Below are 27,163 nucleotides of genomic sequence, written 5' to 3' on the forward strand. Positions count from 1 at the left end.
AATTTATGGAAGACCTTACAATGCAAACATATATTGCTGATCTAGTTAAAACTTTCTGCAGCACTTTGATATACTATTTTTGAGATAACGTAACATGAAAAACAATGCCCATTTAGATTCTATAAATTTTATCATAATGATGCAGCATACACAGACAAGGCATCAACTAAGAGATGCTTTAACCTTAAATGTGTTGGAGACAACTGTTTTTGTCAGACGCCTAAAGGTCCATGTACCATTGCTTAAAAGACATAATTTCCATGAAAGGGTAAACTAGTAGTTTTATATCATGTTGATGCTCTGGAACAAAACTATCACCCATGCAGCATATGTTACTTCAGATGGGTGAATAACTTAAAAGTCCATTTGCTCCAAGTTATTATGTCATTTAGACTATACTTGCCCTTGCAATGCAAAGGTCTTCATGCCTCTAAAAAAATCATGGCTAAGGCTGCACAAATAAATACTTCAACATCATCCCTTGGCCCTGATTGAAATAACTGAAATAACATGAAACAGATTAAAATATCTTAAAGCATACACCAGAAAATGCAGCTTCTAGTACATAAAGAGAGCTGGATAATCTTTAAATTGCACGAGGAAATTCCTCCGCCTCAAACAATCTTGTCAGAAAACTTACAGGAAAAGGAGACAACTTAAGCACCTTCCCTAGTAAGTTACAGCCTAGAGAATTATACACAACGCATAAGCCATAGCAGCAGCAGAATTTTTCCAGTTTCCAGCTGCAACATTGTAGAGACAGGATGTACACATACTTCAAAATTATGCAAATGAGTAGCAGCCTCAAGTGCCCTTCTGGTATGAATTTGTACCTTGATTTATAACGTAGCCTGTGCAAATGAAAACTGGTTTTGTGAAAGGGTGCAAGACCCAGAACCAATCTTCTTCAGGAAAAGCTCACCAACATTGCCCTGTAAATTTCATATTTGTCAGCTTTATTCTGTTTAAGGACAAAAAAATATATCCTCGAAATGCAATTCCCAGGAGGTGTCACCAGCATGTGACATTGGGCTGACTTTATACAGAGTCATTGCATGCGTTGCTGTTTGGTGAAATTAACATGCAACATGTGCGATAAAATAACTTCAGGATGTGCAATAAAATAAACTCAGGATAGGTCAAAAGATCCTTGTCCCTCCTGTATTGCATAAAGTAATCTATCCCGCATCACTTCCTGCAGTGGTAGAGACAATGTTTCATACATATTCTATGATGATCTGAAAAACTATACAACCACATGAATGCACACAAAATAGGACTAACCTTGCTTGAGTAGGGAGGAAGTTTAAGGTAGTTAGCACAAGTCATAACACTCGGCAAGTCTCCATCAGCTGCTTCTACAGATGCATTTCCATTTGCCACTCCATTTGCCATTGAATGCTGTAATCAAATGATCAGAACCCCACTGAAACAAATATTCATCCAAAATAGCATAACCACCCGATATAACCAATAACATACCTTCCTAACTATTGTCAACTTTGGTTTCAGTACAGCTAGGCCTCCAGGAGGAAGTCTCGGAGCCCCAGTCACAAACTGGCAGAATGCTCGTTGCTGTTCAGGAGTAAACTCTCCCATTATTTGAAGAAGCTGCAGGCCCAGCAAGTCAACAATTAATAACCTAAAATGTTAATGCTAAGTTGCCAGATTCTTCTGAGAAATCGCTGGGTCCAGGTTTGATTCGCTGTGAATTCTGGTCCATTGGAAATTCGCCAGAAATTCGCCCAGGGTTTGATTTTTGCCCTGTGGGTTCGCTCAGCAGGACCCAGGCAGAATTTTGATCCATTTTGGGCGAATTTTGATGCCTGTGGCAGAACCCGAGAGAATTTGGGTGGACTCGACACTTAAAAAAAATTGTTTTTTTTTTCCTATTTTGGTCAATTCAACCCTCCAACCCTAAATTAGACCACTAAAAAGGCCAAAAAGAAAAAACCTATCTCATTTGTGCATTTGTGAAAGAAAAAGAAAACTTCTTGGCTCCATTTCTAAACTTTCTCATTTGTGCATTTGTGTTGAAGGGTGATTGTTGCATGCTCTAAGCTGGGTTGTGAGCTATTTCTACGTGGTTGCAAGTGTTGAGAACTCCTCAAAGACATTGAAGAGGAAGATTTCAACAAAAAAGGTAGGTTTTTGTTGATTTTTTTGTTTTTTTAATTTTTCTTTGCATTTGTTTCACAAAATGAAATGATTTATCTAGTTTTACTTTTATTTTATTTTTTCATTTTGGTTTGTGGCTTTGTATGTTGTTTAATGTTTATAGATTCAACATTAATAGAATGGCAAGTGCTTCTAGCACTAACTCCCCCAAGCTCTCCACTATGGAAATATGTGGAAATGGTTCAGCAACTACCTTGTCCAGGCAAGCCAAGAGTTCCAAGGCAGCCTGCACCTAAAACCTTTCTTGCAAAAGTCTACAATACTAAAATATATTAAAGAGCAAAGACAAGCAGATGAACAACAAAGGCCTCTATGGCTTCAACTTCCAATGAACTATCCGTAAAGGGCCATCCATTCTTGCATCTTCCTGAAGAACCGGTGACAAATAAAAGAGCATAGGGGACCTTGGAAATGTCATTTCACAATGAGGCTAGAGACGTTGCTGAGCAAGACATAGGTAAATGCATCTATGCAAATTGATTGGCATTTAATGTTGTTCGCTCACCGTATTGGCAAAAAATGGTGAGATCAATTAATGAGGCTCCAAGGGCCCAGGTTATGACAAGGTGCGCATCACTTTATTGGACAAAGAGGTGAAACATGTAGAGGATTCCTTGAAGCCCATTAGGGATTCATGGATCAAAACAAGTGTGTCCATAGTATCAGATGGATGGAAAGACGCAAGAAATCGCCCTTTGGTCAATGTTCTTGCAGTGTCACTATTTTTGAAAGCAGTGGATTGTGAAGGGCAAGTTAAGGACGGTCCATTCATTGCAAACATTCTTTTCCAAGCCATTGAACTAGTTGGCCCTCAAAATGTTGTTCAGCCTTCAGGTGATAACAAACAATGCAAAGAATTGTAGGGCTGCCGGGTTATTGGTTGAGGAGCGCTATAAACACATTTTTTGGACACCTTGTGCTGTCCACTCACTCAACCTAATGCTGCAAAAAATTGGCAATAAAGTTGAGTGGAACAAACAAATTTATGCCGATGCCCAGGAGATCCAAATGTTCATCATGAACCACCAAATGTCGCAAGCCATTTTTAGACAATTCTCAAGATTGGAGCTCTTGAAGGTAAGTTAAATTATTTAAAATTTAAATATGTTTTAGACTTTATTTTAGTATTTACTATTTAGTAAACTTTCTAAGTTTTTAATTTTGGTTTTGATTTTTAATTTATTATTGTTTTGATTTTGAAATAGGTTGTTGAGACCCGTTTTGCCTCCAACACTATTGTTTTGAGACGTCTTGTGAAGGTTAAAGAGTCATTGTCTAGAATGGTAACCAGTGCTAATTGGAGCATATGGAGGCAATCTTGTGGTACAAGGGCAGCTGCCATTAAGGCAATGATACTAGATGACCCTTGGTGGGATTGTGCGGAGTACCTCTAAGATCTACTAAGCCCATATTGAGCATGATCCAATACACTGACATGGATAGGCCTTGCTTGGGTGAGGTATATGATGGCATTGACTCCATGATTGAGGATATGAAAAAAATCATAAATGAGAAAGAGCAAGATCCCAAAGAAACATTCTTCAAGGAATTACAAAAAATCATGGTGGAGAGATCGAACAAAATGACTACCCATTTGCATCTCCTTGCCTTTGCACTGAGCCCCAAATACTATAGTCAAGAGATCCTTAATAAGAGTAGCACTAGAGTTGCCCCATATAGAGATCGTGTGGGTACAAGGCAGCCCTTTATAGACTCTTTCCAAATTCATTACGGGCTGTGGTGAGGGCTGAAGTCATGAGTTTCGCAAGCACGGATGATTGTGGTATTGAGGCTCTTGAAGACAAGAATGTTGATGCTCATAAATGGTGGTACTTCCATGGAGAAATATACCAGCACCTACAACCCATTGCCATCAAAATTTTGTCACAAGTAAGATCTTAACTCTTAAGATTCTAATTTCTAATTTCTTCATTCTTAAAATTTGTATTCATAACTCTTAACTCTCTAATTTCAAAATTGAAAATATTGATAGGTTGCTAGTTCATCATCATCCGAGAGTAATTGGAGCACATACTCCTTCATCCACTCAATAAAACGCAATAGACTACATTCCAAGTAGGCGGAAGACTTGGTCTATGTGCATTCAAACTTGAGGCTGCTAACACACAAAGACAATACCTACAAACAAGGGGAGGCAAAGCATTGGGATGTTGAACCAGAGCATGCAGAGTTGGATGATTCAATTGCCCGCCTTGATGCACTTGGAGTTGATGATGATGATGATGAGCTACCAAGTGATCATGAGGCTGCTCCCGAGGATGAGATTGCTAGTACCACTGCCAGTGGCACTGTTTGTGCTTCTAATTTGCCACAGGAGGATGATGCTAATATGTTTGATGACTTTTGATGATATTTGATCAGTGATGGCTGATTGTTAATGTTGACATTATTATTTTTGAACTTAAACATTGATATGGTGGTTTATTTTGGCATTTTGCTATGTTATTTGCCATTTGGACTAAAAGTCTACAACATTAATATATATGGTGGTGTATTTTGCTATTTATTTGCTGCTGCATATATGTATATATATATTTTTTTTTTATTTTTTGTACGGACGAACCCAAAGCGAACCCGAACCCACCCCCCCAAAAAATGAAGGAATTTGCAAACCTGAATCTCGAACCAAAATCCAATTCCGAACCAGGACTGGCAACTTAGCATTAATGCCCTCAAAGATACACAGACACAATCAGAACAGTACAAATAAAACTTACATTGATAATGGGAGGGCTCTTAGCTGTATATCCATGATCAAATTTGATGTGATCAACAAGTGTTTCTGCCTGCAAAAATTGCAATACTTGTCAATTTCAAGAAATCATTTGTGCATGAACAAAAAAGAAAATAAAGCAACAAAATGCATACCACCCATAGCTCACGCCGACCACAAAGAAGATAATCTAGCTCACTTGCAGTAAATATCTGCAAAAATGAAAGAGGGAAGACCTGCAAAAAAAAACAAGATGTTATAAAAGCAAAGACTAAGAAAATTACAAAAAACAACTGAAAATTCTCATCAACCTTAGGAAAGCATTTATATGTCATAAAAACACCATATTTGCATGGAAGACACAAAGTTCATCCGAGACTGACCATTAGTCAAAAGAAGGCACATAAGAGAAGAAATGGAGATAAAAAAGCACCCAAACAACCTAAACAAGGATGATGAACGCAACCTTATCCATGCTTGGAGTCCCGAAATCCAAACCTTAAAAATACATTGAAAGAATTTTGTTTCCCAATCATCTTTGTTTTCAATAAAATTCATAGTCTAACTATGGTAATCCAAGACACTCTTAATCATCATGATGAGGGGATAAAAAGTATGACCCAAGACATCAATTAAAAAAGTGATGTGGTTATTCCAGAAAACACTTACTAAACAAACTCTAGAAACAGAACAAAACTTCAATATTCAGCTGCACCCATTGTAATGACACAATATGGATAAAATTTGTGAGTACAGTGCAAAAGTGCAATAAAAGTCCTGAATGGATCTTGCCTGGTTGAATCCAGCACGAAATGCCTCCATTTGTGGCACAATGCCCGTTTTAACAAATGCATCTACCACCAACTCAACATACTCTTTCAAATTATCCATATCTACCTGCAGCAAATGGAACACTGTATCAAAACTATACTTGTAAATATGATCTGCATCGAACAAACACATAAAGGTAAATCCAAATGGCACAAATGTGAGGAATCTAGGCACAAATGTGAAGAATCTAGCGCAGAAAAGGTACCATAGTATCACTCTCCCCTGTTTTAAGACGATATTCAGGATATCCGGGAAGTGTAAAATCAAGGCAGAGGTCTTCAATTTTAGCACCACCAAAACGTAGTTCAGATACTTCTTTGCTATTATCACCTGCCATCGATTCCAAGAACTGCTTCCTGTATACAAGTGCTTGCATTTCTTGCAATGTTCTTCCAAGCTCGGTATCGAAAGACATAATATCATATAAATCAAGTTCCTATATGAGACAAAAAACATAATTATCAACTTTTTTGAGAAATATAAAAATCAATAGGTAACTAGTCACTCCTAGTAATTTCTAGCAAGTAGTAGACCTGTTCAATATCTAGTTTATGGACCTATCATAGTTATATTATACTTACCTGTCCAAGGACTAGTTTATAGAAGGCTGGTGAGAGGGGTAAATCCAGTAGTCGACCATCCTGTAGAGCTTTTGCCATTACCCGTCCAAGTAAACGAAAATAATCTATCACTTTAGAAAACCGGGTTCCACTGGAAGAATCTGCATTAGATGGCCATGGACAAGGAAATAAACCAAGAGGTGCTTGGATAAACTCTCCATTTCCATCGTCACAATCATGGTTGATTTTCTTAACAGATGTAGATGAACCAGTTATTTCAACTGGCTTCTCAATGTCTCTGCTTTTAGTGGACCCAAAAGGAGAATTCCTCCACATGCCAAGTGCACTCCTTTGTAACTCATGGCTCAAAAGAGTGTAGAACTCTAAGGTCGGACCAAGACCTGTACCCACCTCACCAAAATATTCCACTTCAAGAACAGCCTTCTGACTAGAATACATTTCCATTACCTTTGCTGCAGAATCCAATATACGACTTCTTGAGACACGAACTTTTTGGCGCTGCAACCTGCCAACACGCAATTCTCTTTCACCAACTAGATTTGGATTATCAGCAGTCTGCTGCTGTTGTAAGCGCTGCAGAGCACGAGACAATCCAAAAGCAGTTGAATGAAAATACTGCCTTCTAGTCTCAAATGGAAAAAGGAAGGGGCAGGCTTTGGTCAGTTGGTGACACCATGAAGGCAGACTACCACTGCATAATGCCAGTGCATCTTGAATTTGACGTGATAATTTTGAAGTTAACTTGCTGCTTAAAAATTCTTCTTGTGGAACAATGGGGCCTACAACTCTTAATTCATCAAATGTAGATATTTTCCCTTCTGCAAAGGCATCTAATACTGCTCCAACCCTTAAACGAGGTGCCAAACAGTTAAGACCTTCCAAAACTCGTAGTAGCAACAAAATATTATAGGTGGAATTTGATTTTTCTAGATCACATGGAAGCTCTCCTTGCATAATGCTATCCAAGAGTGATGCCTGTTGCCACGAAGTCTCAGAGCTGGAACTGCTAGTAGTAGCATTCTTAGAAGTCTTAAATGAGGAAGAGCCTGTGAAATCTCTCTCAAATTGGAAATCTGCCCTTTTATATGTAATAGTGTAAATCTCATCCCAAAGCCTTCGACCCTCACCAGGGGCATTATCTAATCCAGTATATCTTTCATCATCATCTTCATCTGCTACTGCTTGGCGTTGGATCGCTTGATATATTGTTAAAGACCTCTTAAGTTGCTTCCCACATGACAAGAAGCTCAGTCTGGGAGGATCATTTGTACAGTTAACCATAGATAAAGAGCCATAGTCTCTACTCCCCATTCCACCTCTACCACCGGAAGAAGCAGGTCCAGCCATGGTAGCTGCCGTAAAAGATGATGCTTTTGTGCATAAAGAGTTACCAGTTTTGAGATCAGTAGATTCATTTCTCATTAAATTGGTTGATCTGCTCCCAGATCCAGTACATACATGTGATTGAATTTTTCCTCTTGAAGATGTTTGAGAATCCTCTTCCACGGCATCTCCAAGTTTCACATCATGAACTCTCTCTGGCACACAAACAGGAACTGGCTCTTCTCCATATACCTATGCATGAAGTGTATTAAGCAAAATTTGCAACGCCCAATGCCACAAATAGAGGTAACACATGAATGAGCCTACATGTTTTCCTTCCTATTATTTAACGTTTTCTATCCATATATGCCTATTATGTGCTACACCATAAACATGATGGTTTACAAACGTACACACCTCATGTTGTTCATCTCCATCATCAGAAATGTCATCATCTTCTATAACTAATGCCTCATCGATGTCAATAGGGGAGACATCAAGGTCCTCATCCTGCAGAAAACAAAAATAAAACAGATATCATTTCAAGTACATTATCCTTGAGAACATTCAGCAAATTCTTCAGATTCTTGATTTCCACTGTTACCCCAATCAAAACTAAATAATTATAAATAGGCATTACTTCACTTGGAAGCAAATACCCCCTGAAGTTGATATGTGATGAGTTTTAGTTTTATGCCTTTATTTGCAGTCATTTTACCATGCTTAGGACTCTTATATGCTTACTGATGGGACTTTATATTATGTTTTGACTGACTTTTAGAACCTATTTGATGATCATGTTGTCTATAGTTTGAAACCTTTATTTTGACAAAAAGGTGAACCTTATGAATGCAAATATAAATATTTACTGTCTTCGTATGTTGATGAATGTGCTGCGATGAATGATCATGAAATGTGGATGGGAGTGCTTGTTCTAACCTTGGTGTTGCAGCTGCGTGGAAGACTTTTTGTGATGAAACGGGGCTTTATTGATAGCAGAATGGCAATGTTGACAGGACTGAACAGCAAGGCGTGAAAAGGTCAAAGGTTCTTACAACTCGGGCACTAGCTGTTCGAGCTCATTAAGGAATCTTCAAAAGCAGTCATGATCTATTAATAACTCTGTTAATAGCCATGTTGGATGTTGGAGCATATCTAGGAAAGATTTACAAATGTTCAAAGATGGAGCAGAGTCTTGTTTTCTTAGTTCTCTTAGATTTCATATTCTAAATAAAAGCCTCTTGTGGAAAACTGTTTTAAGGATGAATGTTATAAATCCTTCTCGAGTTTCCTAGTTAGTTAGTTGTTGTTTTTAATATCAAACCAAGTTATGCTTTTGAACTGATTTTAAATAAAAAAAGCATATCTACTTTCTTGAACAAGTTCATGATGTTGTGATCTGACTATGCGAGCTCTATACTTCTGTTGTAACTTATAATCCAGAAGACTCACTCAAGGGGGCCCACTTGGTGAGGATTCTATCTGATTGTTTTTATGCACTTTATCTGTAATGTCCCCTTTTCTTCAATGACCACACGAGAGTTGATTAGCCTATTTCACGTCATCCCGATAGGCTAATTAGGAGATATAAGGGATGATATGCTGGTCACGTCATTAATTTCTATTGGTGGAGAAATAAAAAGTAGAATATTATTTTATGGGATATTATATTATTATTTGGTGAGAAAAGTTACTTTATGTTATAAAATAAAATTATAAAAGTAAAGTGACTTTATAAAAAGTAAATAAAATAAAGTGATTTTTAATCCCACGTTGAGAGTGGAAGCTTACCATTGATTTGGAAAGTCTTTATAAAGGAGCCTCATCCTTCTCCAAGGGATATTATGTGATTGTTTGATACTTGATATTTCTCCTTAGTTGCTCGTGTGACAGTGACAGTCATTTCTGAGGACGAAACCCCTTGGATATTTGTAGGTTGGACGGAAACCCAACTCTACATGTTAAATTTGGACAGATTTATATAAGCAGGTAATTTTTAATTTTATTTATACCTTGATTATAATCTGAAATCAATGAATGATATCAATTAATTTCCTCAAATATGATGTGTGTTCGAATATTACAAATCAGTTGTTGTTGAATTCGATTTGCGTGTGGTATTCTTCCCTTCGAATTCGCTGTGTGTCTCAGTCACCAATCTGCAGTGTTGTATTTCTGAATTCACAGATTGTATTTACCTTCGAATTTGCTGAAGATAATGTTATTTGTATTCACCGATTATTACGACCTGCCAAATGTTATATCTCTGACTTCCTTCGAATTACTAATAATTACAGGCTACTATATTTTCCCACGAATTGTGTGTGATCCTATATGTTCAATCTATGTGAATGTGAATTACAGTGTTTATGTGTCCACGAACTATCTGTTCACGAACTGCTGAATTTATATTGCCACGATCTATATATGTTTGCAGATGTTGTGTTATTCGCTTTACCAAATTTATGTGTCTATGTATTCTCAAAATAACTTTGATCTGCCTATAATATGTTAATAATGTTTGTGTGTAATGCAAGGTAACCCTCCAAAGGAAACATATACTGCTAATATATGATATTCGATGGTTCCCTATAGAGTCATGATTCTCCACGATTAGACCCGATGACCATTCACAACTTAAATCGGTTACAAACCGATTCAAATATAATCGGTATTATATACACACCGATTCAAATACAATCAGTTTATGTAAAACTGATAATAAACAAAAACCTAACTGTTATTAACAAATCATAATTAATTGAACCGATTAAACATAATCAGTTACAATACTTTGTCTAATAATCATTAATAACCCGATGTAGATGAAATACGACAAAGCATAAAAATAATAGAAAATCCGATAGAGTATGATTAATACGGATTAACAGGTTTAGTGAGTTTGATTGACTGATCAAATGTGTAAGGCTGATAGGCCACTTACACATTTGATCTGCAGAGTCGGTATCTAGGATTCCGACTAAAGCTACAGCTTCAACACTCCCTCTTAGCTAGGGAGGAATCCTTCTTAACCTTTACAAGTTATATCACTTCACTGTGATGATTGACCACAATGGCTGCACCCATATGTGGAAAGGAAAGATATCACCTCACTGTGATATCAACCATTATGCCATATCCATAGAATCACCTCACGTGATATCAACCATTATGGCATATCCATTGATATCACCTCACGTGATATCAACCATTATGGTTTTATCCATAGATATCACCTCACGTGATATCAACCATTATGGCATATCCATAGATATCACCTCACGTGATATCCACCAATATGGTTTATCCAACCATTATTGTGAGATCGTCGCCTCACAATGATGGTGAGATGTACAAGTGTTCATCATTGTCAGATCGTCACCTTACAATGATATTCAACATGGCTCATCCAAAGGGTACACACAAAAGTACAAGAAAATCATCACGAACTCTCTCACGTGATGATGTCATGGCATCACACACATGACATCCACCATGAACCATATCAGAGGGTGGAGATAAGGGCTTTCACCTCAGGTTTCTCTCAAGGAGAAATGCATCAACAAGAGTTTACACATTAAACATCTTTTCTCAAATATAAGAATACATTATTATGACATATAAACAAATCAATGATGCTGAGACTCAATCTCAGCTAGGGCTTCATTCTCCACCATACCAAGCTTACCTTGAAAGTATACAAACTTTATTTTGAAGAGAGGCTTGGTGAGAATGTCCGATGTCTGCTCATCAGTACTAATGTATCTTAACTGAATAGCATACCTTTCCACAATGTCTCTAACATAGTGATACTTGATCTCCACATGCTTTGACCTCTAATGTAATACAAGGTTGGAGTGTGCATCACTCTTGGTATAATCCAAGCTCACCAAGTATTCTTCTATCCAAGATTATCATGACCTAGAAGTCAGCATAAAGGCCTTCCAGCCTACATAAATGGGACTCCATCTCATGAATCATAGCCCTTTGACTGATCACTAGAGAAACCATCTTGACATGGTCCACTCCCTCTGAACCAATATAACGAAGATCCTTGGATATCAATAGAAGCACATTATCTTTAGTTGCTCCCTCTGTCACGGAAGCATCCCCTACTCACATGGTCCCAATCATGGAAGATATCTTGCTTTAGGAGACTCTCATCATCTGGTATGATCCTCATACGGTTGGAAGTGCTAGATCCAAAATCACCATGGATCTATTGTCATAAGATCGAGCCCTAGGCAGGAATATGATCATCCTAAGATTCAAAACAAAATCCCCTTTCAGTATGCTCCCTCTCACTAAGAAAGCCCTCTTGTCTCAACTTGGCTTTGAAACCCTAGATGCTATCATCACCAGCACAAGTGCCTCTATGGCTTTCACAAGTGAACTGTTGCACCTCTACAGGTAGATGTTTGTTTTATAAAAAAATGGAAATGCAAAATCTCAGAATCTCCACTAAAGTCCTCTGCATTTTCCTCCTAAATTTCAATCTCTTCATCACAAATAGAACTTCAAAACTCTATAGCCTGAAAAACAACAGACTGTGATTCTAAAGATGTCCTAAATGTAAGGGACAAATTTCTCATAGTAAATTGAAGAAATTTAAAAACAAGAGATATCCAAATGCAGCTTTTCGTAAGCGAACATCTACTGACAAAGTTGTTTCACAAATAACACGCATAATGTAATTGCATGAATTAAAAAAAACTACATATTAAATTCATGAACATTATTCAACCATTAAAAAAAACTTCTCTTTCAAATCAAAATATGAATCCATCTAAATCCTTTTGTGGAATAGTCTCACCAACATCCTGTTGGTGTTTGTTTTATCATCTACCAAACATTAGAATAAGATACCCAAAGGTATTCTATCCTCTCCTGAAAAATCATTGCTGATTCCAAGGTCTATATGTGCGAACAAGCGACTTTAGTGGGATAGCTACTTGGGTAGTAGTATATGCTGAAAATCTCAAGGGGGACTTACGTTTACAAATGTCTTTCAAGCTTCTCGACCTAGATAGATTTATCAATTTCAGGCTTTTTCTCTTTTTTTTTTGGATTTTCCGAGATTTAGACTTTCAAAAAAGGAAAAAGGGGATAGAGTTAAGAAAGCTGATCTAAACCTATGAACTCTGGAGATGGTATTAACTAGGTGTTCTCAAGAAACCTCACTTTGCTTCGCCACACTAAGGACAACTACACAAAGCAGGTGCAATCTTCAATGGGTTGTGCTTATTATCAGAGTGTTGGCATACACAGGGGATAGGCTCAGACTAACTTTGCACAATGAAATGGAAATCATCCATTCACCAAAAGTATGAGCAAAGATACACCGCTAATTAATACTTATCAAATCCTTCATTCAATTCTAACAACTTTGAAAGCAAATCTAAATTAACTTCTAATTAATGTGTTGAGGAAATTGAAACCATGCTAATTTCTCAAACAACGGAGATTACAAAGTCTTAAGAGAAAGCGCACATGCAATATATTATTTGAAAAAAATGACCTTCACGCAACAATATATCAAAAACCTCACTCTCCAAATGAGAGGATGTAACCTTATATAGTTTCTCAGAGAATAATGAACGACCAAGATCAAACAGTGATCAAAGGCCCAGACTGAAAGCTACAAACCCTAATTAGGGTTTTTCCAAAACTAACTACCCCTCAACCAATGAGAAAATTACATTGTGACACTTGTCCTTCTTGCTAAATATGAACCGACAATAACAATAGAAGGTTGTTGCATTGTGAAGTGTGCCCTTCTAGAAGCTTTTGGATAAGTCAGGTTCATTGAACCTGGACACGCTGTCTTGGAACAATCTAATTGGTCAGAAGATGACGAGGCGCCACCTCAGTGTGTTGGATGTCTTCTTTGAATTCTCTAATTTGTGTCAAGAATTTGTCTTATGGAAATTTGTTTGTCATCATCTGATTCTGATTAGGAGCTTAATTCTTCAAGAGATGAAATCCTTCAAGAAGTTGTAAATTCTTTTCAATATTTTCACCAAGTCTGAGAACTTTTCTTTCTTGATGCCTTGAGATGCTCGGATAACCTTGCTCGTGAACCTGTCTTCAACAATGAATTTGGCTCAAAACTCCATTTGTGTTTTCATTGATGGTCCCGCCTTCAGCTGCCAATTTATGTTATGCAGGAGGGTAAAAACAAAACTCTGGATAACCCCTTGCAAATATGAATTCATGTTCTCAAATTGATAACTCTTTCAAGTGCCTTGAATTTGGAGAAGAATTTCTCCATGCCTTGGAATATTTTCCATGATAGATTATGCTGTCATCATCTTCTTGTCTTCCATATTAGCTTAATACCTCATCTTCAAACCTGATCTTACCATGATTTGATCATTTTCAAGGCATACTTTGGAGTTTGTTTGATCTTTCATCAGTGGGGTGGACTTCAACCAATTCATGACACCACACTTGTTCATCTTTTAGGGCAGAGTTTAGAGAGTTTGTGGCACCACACAATCATCTTCATTAATACTTCCAAGGGCGGACCTTATGAAGTTCATGGAACAGCTCCTTCAAACATAGGGCGGAGTTTTTGAAACTCATGGAACAGCTCCTTCAAACATAGGGCGCAGTTTTTTGAAACTCATGGAACAACACTTGGAACCAAACTATTCACCTTGGGCGGAGTTTCTTGAGCACATGGAACAAGTCTTAGCACTTCATCAAGTAGGGCAAAGATTTTCAAACCTTTGGAACCTTTCATCTGCAGCAGGGCAGACTTTGACGAAGTTAAGCACTATAGATCTGCAGGTTAGGCAGACTTTCTTGATGTCATGCACCATATGTTTTACTTCTTGAACAGACTTGATCTGATTCGTGGCACCACTTCATACACTTTGCCATATCCCTTATCCTCAAGGTAAACTTCTCAATACCTCCAAGGCGGACTTTACTAACTGCATGTACCTTACTCATGGCGGACTTTATGATGTTTAGGAACTTTATGCAGGTTAGGCGGACTTTATTAACTCCAAGAACCAACAAGGGCGGACTTTGTAATGTTTCAAAAGCCAAGGTGGGGCGGACTTGGTGAATTTGATGCTCATATCTTAGGCAGATTTCATCATTTCCCTGCACCTTTCACAAGTTGCTTCTTACATTGTTGGGCGGACTTTTTGACTTACTTCAACCTTCATCAAAGATAGGGCGGACTTTTTGAATATTGAGCACCTTTCGCTTGCAACCTAGGCGGACTTTCTCACTTCTTCACACCTTAACTCTCCATTCATGGCGGACTTTGAATGACTTGTGCTCCTTGAGGGCAGACTTTGAATGAATTGTGCACCTTGGGTGGAGTTTTAATAGTCTCCATCATTCATGGGGCCGAGTTTTGGAGAACCATGGATGGACTTTGGAAGTCTTCATAGGGTGGACTCTTTCAAACTTGTTCCAATGCAATCAAGAATAGGGCGGAGTTTTGGAGTCTTGTGCACCTTCACCTTGGGCGGGGTTTTGAGACTTAGGCACCTTTTACTTCATCCATAGGGCGGACTTTCTTGGTCTTCCTGTCATAACATTCATCATCAAACATTGATTAGCCAAACTTAAAGAAAAACTTGAAAAACTTCAAAATTTAATAATTTCATCAATTTTAGTCAGATTGACATGATATTTGAAATCCATACTCAGTAATCCATCTGAAGCGTCACGACCCCTAAAATGTAGGAACTTAGCTTTTTGGTACCAGTGTAAACCCTAGGTCCCCACTCCGAAAAGCAAAAGCAAACATCCCTAAAAAATAGGGAAAACTTTCTAAAAATAGCCATCTCAGGGATCGAGCTAAAAGTGCCAAAAACGAAACTTCCTAAAAAAATAGGAAAAAGCAAAAAAGCAAACTTTCCAAAAATAGAAAGTTGTTTGAATTCGTTAAAATCAATTGCGTTCTTCGTCCTTTGGCCTTTCTAGGCACTTTGACGGTGTCTAGACTCTGTTATCACTTGGTTTGCAAAAACTGACTTTCAATCCTTAAGACTCAAACAGTTCAAAATTGACACACTTGGCAAAACTAAAGAAGGCGGCCACGAGACACTAACAAAAACCCTAGAAAGCAGGAAAGGGGGAGGGTCCCCATTTGCAATGGGGCGATGTGTAAAAAAAAGGTCACAACAAATCCGCAATGGAAGCTTGAGGCATAGTCCTGGTTGGACATTTCATTGCGTAGTGACCATATTTGTCACATCTAAAGCATTGGATTTGTGAAATATGTTAATTTAGCACTCAAATTAAACAATAAACAGCAGAAATCAGAATGCAATGAAGAACAAACACAAAACACATAGATACCCTGGGAAAACCTCCCTCTTGGAGGTGAAAACCCCAGCCACTAATCTCAGATCTTTATTGGGCAACACCAATTTAATTTACAATGAGCTTCACTCTTTAACAGCAACCTAATCACAATTATACTTCTAACCTAGGGCATGCTGAAATGATGAACTTATCTGCAATACAAAAGTTGTTGTCCCAGGGATGAAGTTTGCTGATCCAAGAATGGTGTTCACAGCCTTCAAGAATAGTTCGTTGATCTTCAAATGATGACTGTTGCCACTTGAAACCAATTCGCAATCACTCAATGGTGTTCATTGTCTTCTAGATGATGGTTGTTGCCTTCAAAAAGAATTCGCTGATCTCTTAGAAGGATTCATCGAATACTTAGATGACTTGCAGATTAGAGAAGTAATTCACTTGAGTGTGTTGTGTCATACAATGATTGATAGCCTTGTATATATAGGAGACTTAGCCTTTTAATTCTCCCAAGTCGGCTTGCATGAGAATCATATTTAATTACAATTCAATGCTTTAAAGTTGGCGCCAAAACTGAAATAGCCCTCACGTTACAAGTGATTTTAATATAGGTCAGCTCCAACACATTTTAAAACAAGTTAAATTCAATAGGTCTTGTCCTATCCACAAGTTACATTATGTAGGTCTTGCCCTATCCACAAGTTACACAATATAGGTCTTGCCCAATATTCATAGCAAGCTATAATTACATGTAATCTGAACTTAGCTATAATTTCAACACATTTCATTGCGTAGTCACCATATTTGTCACATCTAAAGCATTGGATTTCTAAAATATCCTTCCTTCTTTTGAATGTAGGAGCACCATTGGATTCCTTATCTTTCTTCCTTTTGAAATGTCCTTTCTTACCTTTCTTCTTTGATGAGTGCGAGGCAAGAACGTGAATATCTTCATGTGTGGAGCTTTGGCCAATACCTCTTGTAGCCAATCTTGCCTCTTCTTGAATGCAATCTGTCTTCAATCGATCAAACTTAGGGAGTTTTGATCTTGCGCTTATCCCTTGAATAAATGACTCCCATGATGAAGAAAGAGCCAACCTGGTTAATTCTTTGCTATTTATGGTGTGTCCAATGGTAGAGAGTTGATCTCTCAATTCGGTAATCCTCATGAAGAAAGACGTGATGGATTCTCCTTTCGTCATCTTGATGTGGTGAAGTTGTTGTTTCAATGCGAGAGCTCAACTCGTGTTGTTGATCTCATAAATCTCCTCTAATGTTTTGAACATGTCACATGCCTTCATCATCTTGGAGATGATTGGCACAATGTGATCTTTCACGGAGTCAACCAACATTTTCATTGCTTTGTTGTTCTTTCTCTTCCATTGAAGCTTCTCATCCTCTTCCTTTGGTTTTGGTACCGCATCCTTCACGAATTCGTCTAATTCGTTTTCCCCCAAAGCAAGCATGATTCTAAACTTCCAAGATACGAAGTTTGATGCTCCCTCAAGTCTGTCTTCAATTCTAATTTCGTTCACCATCTTGACATTGGTAGCCGAAGTCAATCTTGAGGACAATACTGGAGTATAACCCTGCCTCTATGAATCTGATCTGATCTTTCCTTAAACCTGCTCTGATACCATGTTAAATTTGGATCAGATTTATATAAGCAAGTAATTTTAAATTTTATTTATACCTTGATTATAATTTGATATCAATTAATTTCCTCGAATATGATGTGTGTTCGAATATTACAAATCAGTTGTCGAATTCGATTTGCTTGTGGTATTCTTCCCTTCGAATTCGTTGTGTGTCTCAGTCACCAATCTGCAGTGTTGTATTTTTGAATTCACAGATTATATTTACCTTCGAATTTGTTGAAGATAATGTTCTTTGTATTCACCGATTATTACAACCCACCAAATGTCATATCTCCGACTTCCTTCGAATTACTAATAATTACAGGCTACTATATTGTCCCACAAATTGTGTGTGATCCTATATGTGAATGTGAATTACAGTGTTTATGTGTCCATGAACTATCTGTTCACGGACTGCTGAATTTATATTGCCACGATCTATATATGTTTGCAGATGTTGTGTTATTCGCTTTACCAAATTTATGTGTCTATGTATTCTCAGAATAACTTTGATCTGCCTGTAATATATTAATAATGTTTTTGTGTAATGCAACGTAACCCTCCAAAGGAAACGTATATTGCTACTATATGATATTCGATGGTTTCCTATAAAGTCATGATTCTCCACGATAAGACCTGATGACCATTCACAACTTACATCGGTTACAAACCGATTCAAATATAATCGGTATTATATACACACCGATTCAAATACAATCGGTTTATGTAAAACCGATAATAAACAAAAACCTAACCGTTATTAACAAATCATAATTAATTGAACCGATTAAACATAATCGGTTACAATACTTTCTCTAATAATCATTAATAACCCGATGTAGATGAAATATGACAAAGTACAATAATAATAGAAAATCCGATAAGAATATGATTAATACGGATTAACAGGTTTAGTGAGTTTGATTGACTGATCAAATGTGTAAGGCCAATAGGCCACTTACACATTTGATCTGCAGAGTCCGTATCTAGGATTCCGACTGAAGCTACAGCTTCAACACTACTTGTGAGGTGGATTCATTCAAAGTTCATCATTGAGCTTATTTGCAGAATTTTGAGCAGATTTGTGGAAGTTCCAGCTATGGTTTGGACACAATAATGGAGCCGTGTTGTAGGTTGAAGGTTACATGAATTTATATGATAATTCTAGCTTGAGCAACCCCTTGTAGGCCATGTTTGGAAATGGTTGCAAAATTGGGTATGTGTTGGATGTATTGTTTGTAAATTTCTGAGTAATTGCAGCATCAAATGCTATTGTAATAAGTGCCAAAATTCACCATTCCGATAGTAATATACAAAGGTTTACCATTCCATTGTGAAAATTCTGTTATTTATATTTATTGCACATTCTTCTCGTTGCATGCACAAGAATATTCAAGATATGAAATAAACACCAAGCATATATCTAAACAAATTCATAAATTCTATCAAAATTCACACAATAGGATATTTCATTATCTTTCGCAGTTGTTTAATCCTGTTCTATTAGATTGCTCACCGTTTGTTCCTACAACCACTAGACTGTAACTCTGTGTCTGTTCCTGCAGCCACGACAGAACAGACCAATCATTTCTGCATAAGTTAGAAGAACTTACATTTTGTTGGTAGAAGTTAGCATAGTTTCTCTAAGTTATAACTCCGAAGCAAAGTTCCTTCCTTAGGAATATTTATTCAGTATTTCCAACTACTTAGAATAGGATAGATTTGTTCCTTGACACTCTTGATGCATATATTTTGCTGTCCCATATCAAGTTATACGTCCTCGGATTGATAAGATAAATGAGCTAGGATAGTGGGGTTTTGGATAGCTGCTCAATTAGAAACTTGTGTCTCTAAGCTAAGTATTATGTTGTGTTTAAACATCCATTGTTTTACACCAACAATATGTTTAAAATACCTTCCACTTATTAGAATATTAAAATATTGTTAATTTTAGTATTAATGCTCAATAGTGTATATTCTTTTTTAGTAAGATCTTCTACGATCTTATCAACAGTTTCTTATTAGAAACTTGCTATTCTTGTAAATACTCCTGTACTATTTATGAGCATCTTGCTCATTCTGTTATTTAATCAATTCTTTGAAATCCATTGTGTGTCTCGCACTGTTTAATGGTATCAGAGCTATAGGAGAAATTTTTTCGAAAATTTTTTAATTCTAATTTCCAATTAGTGGAAATTTTCGAAATTATTCCAATTACTTTCAAAAATCCATCTAGGGTTTTTCAGTTTCCTAGCTCCTGTGACTACTTCGTGGGTTTGTACAGTCGCATTTTTTTGCGACTCGTGATCATTCCGCAGTGCTATCTGCCAGCAACATGGGGTGCAGGTGACGCGATTTGTTTTCTCGCCTTGTACCTGCAGACTCGTCGCGACCTGCAGATTCGTCGTGACCTGTGTTCGGCGGCGTTCGTGGCTTGGTGTGGGACCTGCAGACTCGTCGCGACCTTTGTTCGGCGGCATCCGTGGCTCTGTGCGCGACCTACAGACTCGTCGCACTGTTTTATGCTCGTTACTGTGGGTTCTAAAACCCGTGTGGACATCTCTACCGGTGGCGCAACTCCCATTTTTCTTCCCTGTGCCAAGTTTCTTCTGTCTGCAAATTTTCTGGGCATATCATGGCTTCCACGACCCTCTAATTTTTTCGATTAAGGTGTTTATCTTCAAGTTTCCATCGAAAATAAATTTTTCTTGCAGATTCTTGGTGGGTTTTTCGAAACCTAATCTGGGTAGTTGCCCGATTTTTTTGGGTGCATCGTTTTTCGTGCCTCGATTTTCGAGCCAACGGATTTGAATTTGGTTTTCAGATTCCTTCTGGGTTTTCCCTCATCTTTCAGGCACCTGTCCATTTTTCTGCATCGATCGGGACTCATCTTGAAATCCGTGCCTATTGTTGTTGTACCTATCTCTTCCTGTCATCTTTCAGTACATTGGGAAACATGCAAATGGCTTTTCTCACCAATCTGATGTTAGAAGGCAGTCAACGCTTTAATGGCAACAATTACAACATCTGGAAACAACGTATGTTGACCATTTTTGAATATAGGCGTCTTGACCAGCTTGTTTTGGGAAAAAAGCTCAGTCCTGGTACACCTAGTACAGATCAAGATAAGTTTGATGAACGCAATCGGGAGGCAGTTATGCTTCTCAAACTCTCCGTGACTGATGATCAGTTACCGCAGATTCCTTCCGGCAAGACAGCTTCCGACATCTGGAAGCATCTGAAGGAATTGCATGAGACATCCGACAAGAGCCGAGCATTCTTTCTAAAGAATCAGTTGTTCTCCATTATGATGGACGAACGTATGTCCTTACAGGAACACCTCACGAGGATTAAGGACATTCGAGATCAGCTCGAAGCTATTGGTCGGACTATGGAGGAAGAAGACATGGTAGTAATCACTCTGAAAAGTCTTCTGAAATCGTATGAACACTTCATTGAGACCCTCAATATTACTTAACTAATGTTGACCTGAAGTTTTCAGAATTGTGCACCAAACTTCTACAGCAGGATCGCTGGAAACAACAGTTTGGTAGTGGTACTACGTCAGCCTCCTCGGAAAATGCCTTCACAGCCCAATCCTTTCACAAGGATAAAGGAAAATTTCAGTCCTCTCAGTCTTTTCAGCAGAAAGGCTCTTCTCAGACACAGGATGGTGCTAAGAAGAAGAATGTGCAGTGTAATTACTGTCACAAGTATGGCCATATGAAGAAAGATTGCCGTCAGAGGCTCGCTTCTAAACAAAAGAAGCAGGGAGGGTCACACCAAAAGGCGCATGTTGCTAAACATTCCGAGCAAAAGGAGTCTGCCTTTTATGCCTTTATGGCTAAGAGGTCTTCAGATCATGCCAGGTCTTCTGCTTGGTACATCGACTCTGGTGCGTCACGTCACTTTTCTCATCGGCGTGACTAGTTTACAGACTTCTCATCTTTCAGTGATTTCGTTGTATTTGGCGGAGGTGAGGAGTATACAGTTGTTGGCAGAGGCACTGTTCAGATATAGTCTGGTGGCAGGAATCTCATCTTCCTGAATGTGTACTATGTTCCTGGTATGGAACTTAATCTGCTCTCTGTCAGTCAAATTATGAGGAATTCTCCTCAGCTAGATGTGGTGTTCAGTGCTCACAAGTGTTCCATCATTGATCGGGAGACTCATCTTACTGTTGCTGTTGGTCTAGAGGATCATGGCCTATACAGGCTTCTTGACACTGGTGATTCTCCTGAAGTGGCTCTGGCAGCTCGTGTTTCTCCTCTCAGCACTTTGTGGCATCAGAGATATGGACATCTCAACATTCAGTATCTCTCTCAGTTATCTCGGGAGGGACTTGTTTCAGGGTTACCTGATATTCAGACTCAGCATCTTGGAGTATGTGGCGCCTGTCAAGCTAGCAAACAGCATCGGACTTCATTCACACATGGAAAGTCTTGGCGCGTATCTAAGGTACTTCAATTACTTCATGCTGATATTTGTGGTCCTATGAATACATCTTTTGTTACTCGTTGCAAATACTTTTTGCTTATTGTAGATGATTTTAGTAGAAAGATGTGGGTGTACTTTCTTAAACACAAATCAGATGTATTTAGTATCTTTCAGAAGTTTAAGTCCTTCGTTGAAAAAGAGTCTGGATGTAGCATCATTACTCTTAGGACAGATAACGGGGGGGAATTTTGTTCTTTTGCATTCTCCAACTTCTGTGATACCCATGGCATCAAACGCCAATTGACTACACCCTACACTCAGCAAAACAGTGTTGTCGAGCGTCGCAATCGTACGGTTGTTGAGATGGCTCGCTCTATGTTACAACACAGGAGTGTTCCGAATAAGTATTGGGCTGAAGCAGTGTTTACTACTGTCTACCTCCTTAACCGTTCCCCTACTCAGGTTGTTAAGGGGAAGACTCCAGAAGAGGTTTGGTCTGGTCGGAAGCCTAAGATCAACCACCTGAAAGTTTTTGGCTATGTTGCCTATGTTTGGATTCCAGATGCTAAGCGCTCCAAGTTGGATTCCAAAAGTCAGAAACTCATGATGACAGGATATAGTGATCACCATAAGGCCTACAGACTGATCGATATAGACACTGAACGTCTTATCTTCAGTCGTGATGTTGTATTTGATGAAGACAGAGGATTCTTTCAGTCCCCTTCTTCTGAGCAGTGTTCTGAGGATCAGCCTCACAGTGTTCTTATTCCATTAGGTTCGCCTGATGGGAGGGATGATGCAGAATCTATTTTCGATGATGCACTACTTGAGTTCCCTCCGGAGAATAATCCTCCTCCTGCTGCTCCTGTTCCTGCTCCTGAGCCTCTTCCAGCTCCTCCAGATGTTAGCACTTCTACTCTCCGGCCTAAATGGTGGGCCAAGACCACTGGTGATCTCAAGGATACTGAGCTCATTGAGGGTAGAACCTCCCGTAATAAGAGCAAACAGCAGCATACAGTCAATTTTGCTCTCATGGCTAACATACACACTGTTTTTGAGCCTCAAACATATTCAGAGGCTAAAGGTATACCTGAGTGGGAACAGGCTATGGAAGCCAAGTTCCAGAGTCTTCAGAAGAATCACACTTGGGCCCTTTCTGATCTTCCTTCAGGGAAGAAGCCCATTAGCTGCAAATGGGTGTACAAAGTAAAATACAAAGCTGATGGAACCCTAGACAAGTATAAGGCTCGTCTTGTAGCTCGTGGGTTCTCACAGAAAGAAGGCATTGACTACGAGGAGACTTTTGCTCCTACAGCCAAAATGAGTACCATACGGCTCGTTCTTGCCTTGGCAGCCCAGTTCAGTTGGAAAGTCCATCAGATGGACATCAAGAGTGCCTTTTTGAATGGTGACTTACAGGAAGAAGTCTACATGACGCAACCCCTAGGATTCAAGGTTGCTGGTCAAGAACAGAAGGTCTGTAGACTAGTCAAAGCACTCTATGGTCTGAAACAAGCTCCTCGGGCTTGGTACATGAAAATTGATAAGTACCTGACAGATCATGGTTTTCAGCGGAGTCCATCTGATGCAAACCTGTATATCAAGCATACTAGTAATGATGTTCTGTTTGTGGTTGTCTATGTGGATGACTTAATCATTACTGGTAGTTCAGCACATTTGATCACTGGGATCAAACAGGATTTGTGCCGCACCTTTGATATGACAGATTAGGGACTTCTACATTACTGCTTAGGAGTTGAAGTTTGGCAGACTGAGAACAGTATCTTTCTCTCTCAGTCCAAGTATGCCAGAAGTCTTGTGGACAGGTTCAGAATGCAGGATTGCAAACCTGCCTCTACTCCTATGGAACCCGGGCTCAAACTTTCAGCTCAGTCATCTTCACCAGTTGTGGATGAATCTTTGTTCAGGCAACTAGTGGGCAGTCTCATCTATCTTACTGCCACTAGACCTGACATCAGTTTTGCAGTGAGCTACATTTCACGCTTCATGACAGCTCCCAAGGCTGATCATTGGATAGCAGAGAAGCGTGTGTTGCGTTATGTGAGTGGCACTCCTGATTATGGACTTCTGTACACTCGGAGTTCTGATCCTACACTCAGTGGCTACACAGATTCTGACTGGGCAGGTTCGGTTGATGACCGTAAATCTACAGCAGGGTATGTGTTTAGTTTGGGATCTGGTGCTGTTACATGGACGAGTAAGAAGCAGCAAGTAGTGGCTCTCTCCTCGACAGAAGCAGAGTATCAGGGAGCAGTTAAGGCATCTTGTGAGGCGGTTTGGCTTCGACGAATGCTTGCGGATATGCATGTCTCCCAAGCAGGTCCAACTCCATTGTTCTGTGATAATCAGGGAGTGCTCAAACTCGCCAAGAATCCAGTCTTCCATGAAAGAACCAAGCATGTGGAAACTCATTGTCACTATATTCGACAGCTGGTTGAAGACGGATCCATCCAGTTGCTGTATGTTCCTACCTCGGAGCAGCCAGCAGACATCTTCACCAATTTACCACTAAATCTCCACAAATTCACATTGGTAGAACATGCATCAATTTTTACTTGCCCAATAGGGATTTGGTTGGAAAGGTGCACCTTCAATATGGATGCACAGATATAAACAAATAAAACTCATATAGTTTGTGACCCCTATTAGATTGGCACACAATCCCTGCACAAAGGATCCCTACAATATTGTACGACTGATCCCTTAAATTAGATGTCTTAGAACACTATTTTATGCCCCAAAACCTTTGGGCATTAACAGACATTGAGAGTTGGGCCCAACCACAGTTACCAGGCCCTTCTTGGCTATTACAAAAATCAATTAATTTATTTAGATCTCTTAAAAAAACAAGAAAATCATAGTTAAACTCATACCACCCTTGGCACCTGTCTCCCATATTGGAATCCCCAACTGAGATACCCAAATGAAGATGTCTCCAGACACTAGGAGACTTCAGGTAAAGTTTCTTTGCCTCTTTATATGTCCCCTGGAGCATTCCTTGAAAAATTGAAATTATCCTAATACAAGCTAATAAAATTGTATTAGGAAAATTAGATTGTCTATATCTTGATGAAAGTTATCAAATATTAATAATTTAACATAATTGATCTTTGCTTCAGTTGAAATCTATTTCAATAGTATAAGATGTTTGATTGTTTTTTATTTTATGCATTTAATATATTACATTCTTTAAAAATGCATATTAATTTTATTATTTCTGTCTCCTAGTGCCAACCTCCAATTTAAAAATAGTGTACTGCTCATCAGAAGAAGGATATATCAAAGCTAATTCTGACGGTGCGTCAAAAGGGAATCCGGGTGATTCTAGTGCAAGGGTGGTGTTTCGGGATTGGAAGGTGTTGTGACCTTTTCAAACATCGCCCCATTGCTAACGGGGACCCCCTCTTTGTCGGCTTTCCGCATTGTTAGGTTAGGGTTTTGGCTGCTTAGTGGGCAATTTTGTGTTTCCCATGCCCGAGTCTCGGAGTTTTGATCATGCCTAGTGTCATCTAGGGTTTTTGAAGTTATAGGATCAAGTTGCAAAAGTTGATATTTTAATGATCCTAAGTTTTGTCTAAGTGTAGACCATTTGAGCATTAACGTGTTTTTAAACACACGCATCAGTGATTTTAAAGTGCCAAGGTATTCCAAGACCTTTTGGAGTTGTTTTCTCACTCCTAAGGTATTATTTAAATTGATTTCGCACTTGATTCCAATATTTTCCTAGCGTTTTGCTCATATTTGGGGAAAATTAGCCTAAGTCCAGTTTAAATTTAATGTTTCTAAGTGATTTTGAATGGTTAAAATGATAAAATCCTAAGGGGAATTCATATTCCAAGGGTTAAAGGGTCAAATTTCATGCTAGAGGTGCTTTCCCCCTCACATTCCAGACTACCCAACCCATTCCCCCACTCAAAATCTACACTACACATGGGTTTCCCCTGGAATCCACATTGGCTACTATTTTCCCCCACTATTTATCCATACCCAAGTCAAATTTCCCCTGGAAGTGCTAAAATTTGGCTTAGTGTCATGATTTATCCAAACTGCCATCGATTTTCCACCAGGAGTGCGGACTGGAGTGCGAACTAAAGTGCGGACAACGTTGAGGATGATTCCATGCCTGGGTCGATTTTCCACCAAGATTTTTGTGACAACTAAGTGCGGATTTTGTCCGGATTTTCATCCAGACAGAGGTCGATTTTCCCCTGAGAGCATTTGTAAGGATTTTTGTCCGGATTTCATCCAAACAAGTATCAATTTTCCACTGGGAATATTTTGAAGAGTTTTGGGTCCGGATTTTCAAAATTCCACCAGGGAGGTTTTTTCCAAGTTAAGTGAGTTTGGAGTGTGGATTTTTAAATCCAAACTGCCATCGAATTTCCCCTGGGGGTGATTTTTTGCGAGTGCATTTGTCTGGATTTTGTCCAAGCTCATATCGATTTTCCCCTGGGAGGTTTTTGTCTGCAATTTTGATGAATTTATGCATGTATTTTTATCCAAGCTAAGGTTGATTTTCTCTTAAGGGGCAAATTTTGACATTTTAATGATTTTTAAAGGGATTTTTCAATCCCAACCCAAGTCGATTTTCCCCTGGAGGCTTATTTTGGATTTAATTTGCAATATTTTAATAAATAAGCCCCATTTAATTGCTTTTAAATAATGATTAACGATTATTTAATATTTTAAAAGCAAAGATTTAAATAACTTGCAATAATCATTTAATATTTTAACCTTCTAGAAGCAAGTTAGGTTTTCACCAAGCAAGTATATATACAAGTGTTTTATCCCACATTACTTGTGTGGTGAAAGTGAGAGGTGAAAGCAAATATAAGCGAGGAGACTTAGCATTATTTTATTATTAAATCTGCCAGGTGTCTCCATGAAAGCAATTTTTCTCCAAGTTGGGCGAATTTTTAGCAAGGCGTTTTGGTGAAGTGTGGGATTGAGGATTTATTTTCCTCCATTTTTTCCAGCTTGCTGATCTATTCCTCTTGGCTGCCATTAAAGACCAGTTTCAGAATTTTGATTTTGCTAAGTTTGGCGATTTTTCCAAATTTGGCATTTTTTGGTGAAAGTTGGCGATTTTATGTTTGGAGGCTTAAGTGATTTTTTCCTCCATCATTTACTTGTTG

At 38.5% G+C, this 27,163-nt stretch overlaps 1 protein-coding gene across 1 annotated transcript in view; it reads right to left on the reverse strand.

Moving 5' to 3' along the window:
- Positions 1-261: 261 nt before the first annotated feature.
- Positions 262-27,163, reverse strand: part of LOC131067466 (E3 ubiquitin-protein ligase UPL3) — a 67,824-nt gene continuing 40,922 nt past the window's right edge. The window contains exons 9-17 of the mRNA XM_058002491.2: positions 8,065-8,157; positions 6,325-7,899; positions 5,949-6,179; positions 5,705-5,809; positions 5,068-5,148; positions 4,917-4,985; positions 1,483-1,611; positions 1,285-1,401; positions 262-1,195 (exon numbers count right to left, since the gene is read on the reverse strand). Coding sequence (XP_057858474.2) covers positions 1,130-1,195; positions 1,285-1,401; positions 1,483-1,611; positions 4,917-4,985; positions 5,068-5,148; positions 5,705-5,809; positions 5,949-6,179; positions 6,325-7,899; positions 8,065-8,157 — 2,466 coding nt within the window. The 3' untranslated portion in view covers positions 262-1,129. The remainder of the gene's footprint in view (positions 1,196-1,284; positions 1,402-1,482; positions 1,612-4,916; positions 4,986-5,067; positions 5,149-5,704; positions 5,810-5,948; positions 6,180-6,324; positions 7,900-8,064; positions 8,158-27,163) is intronic.

This window comes from Cryptomeria japonica, chromosome 3 (genome assembly GCF_030272615.1).
Source record: "Cryptomeria japonica chromosome 3, Sugi_1.0, whole genome shotgun sequence".
NCBI lineage: Eukaryota > Viridiplantae > Streptophyta > Pinopsida > Cupressales > Cupressaceae > Cryptomeria > Cryptomeria japonica.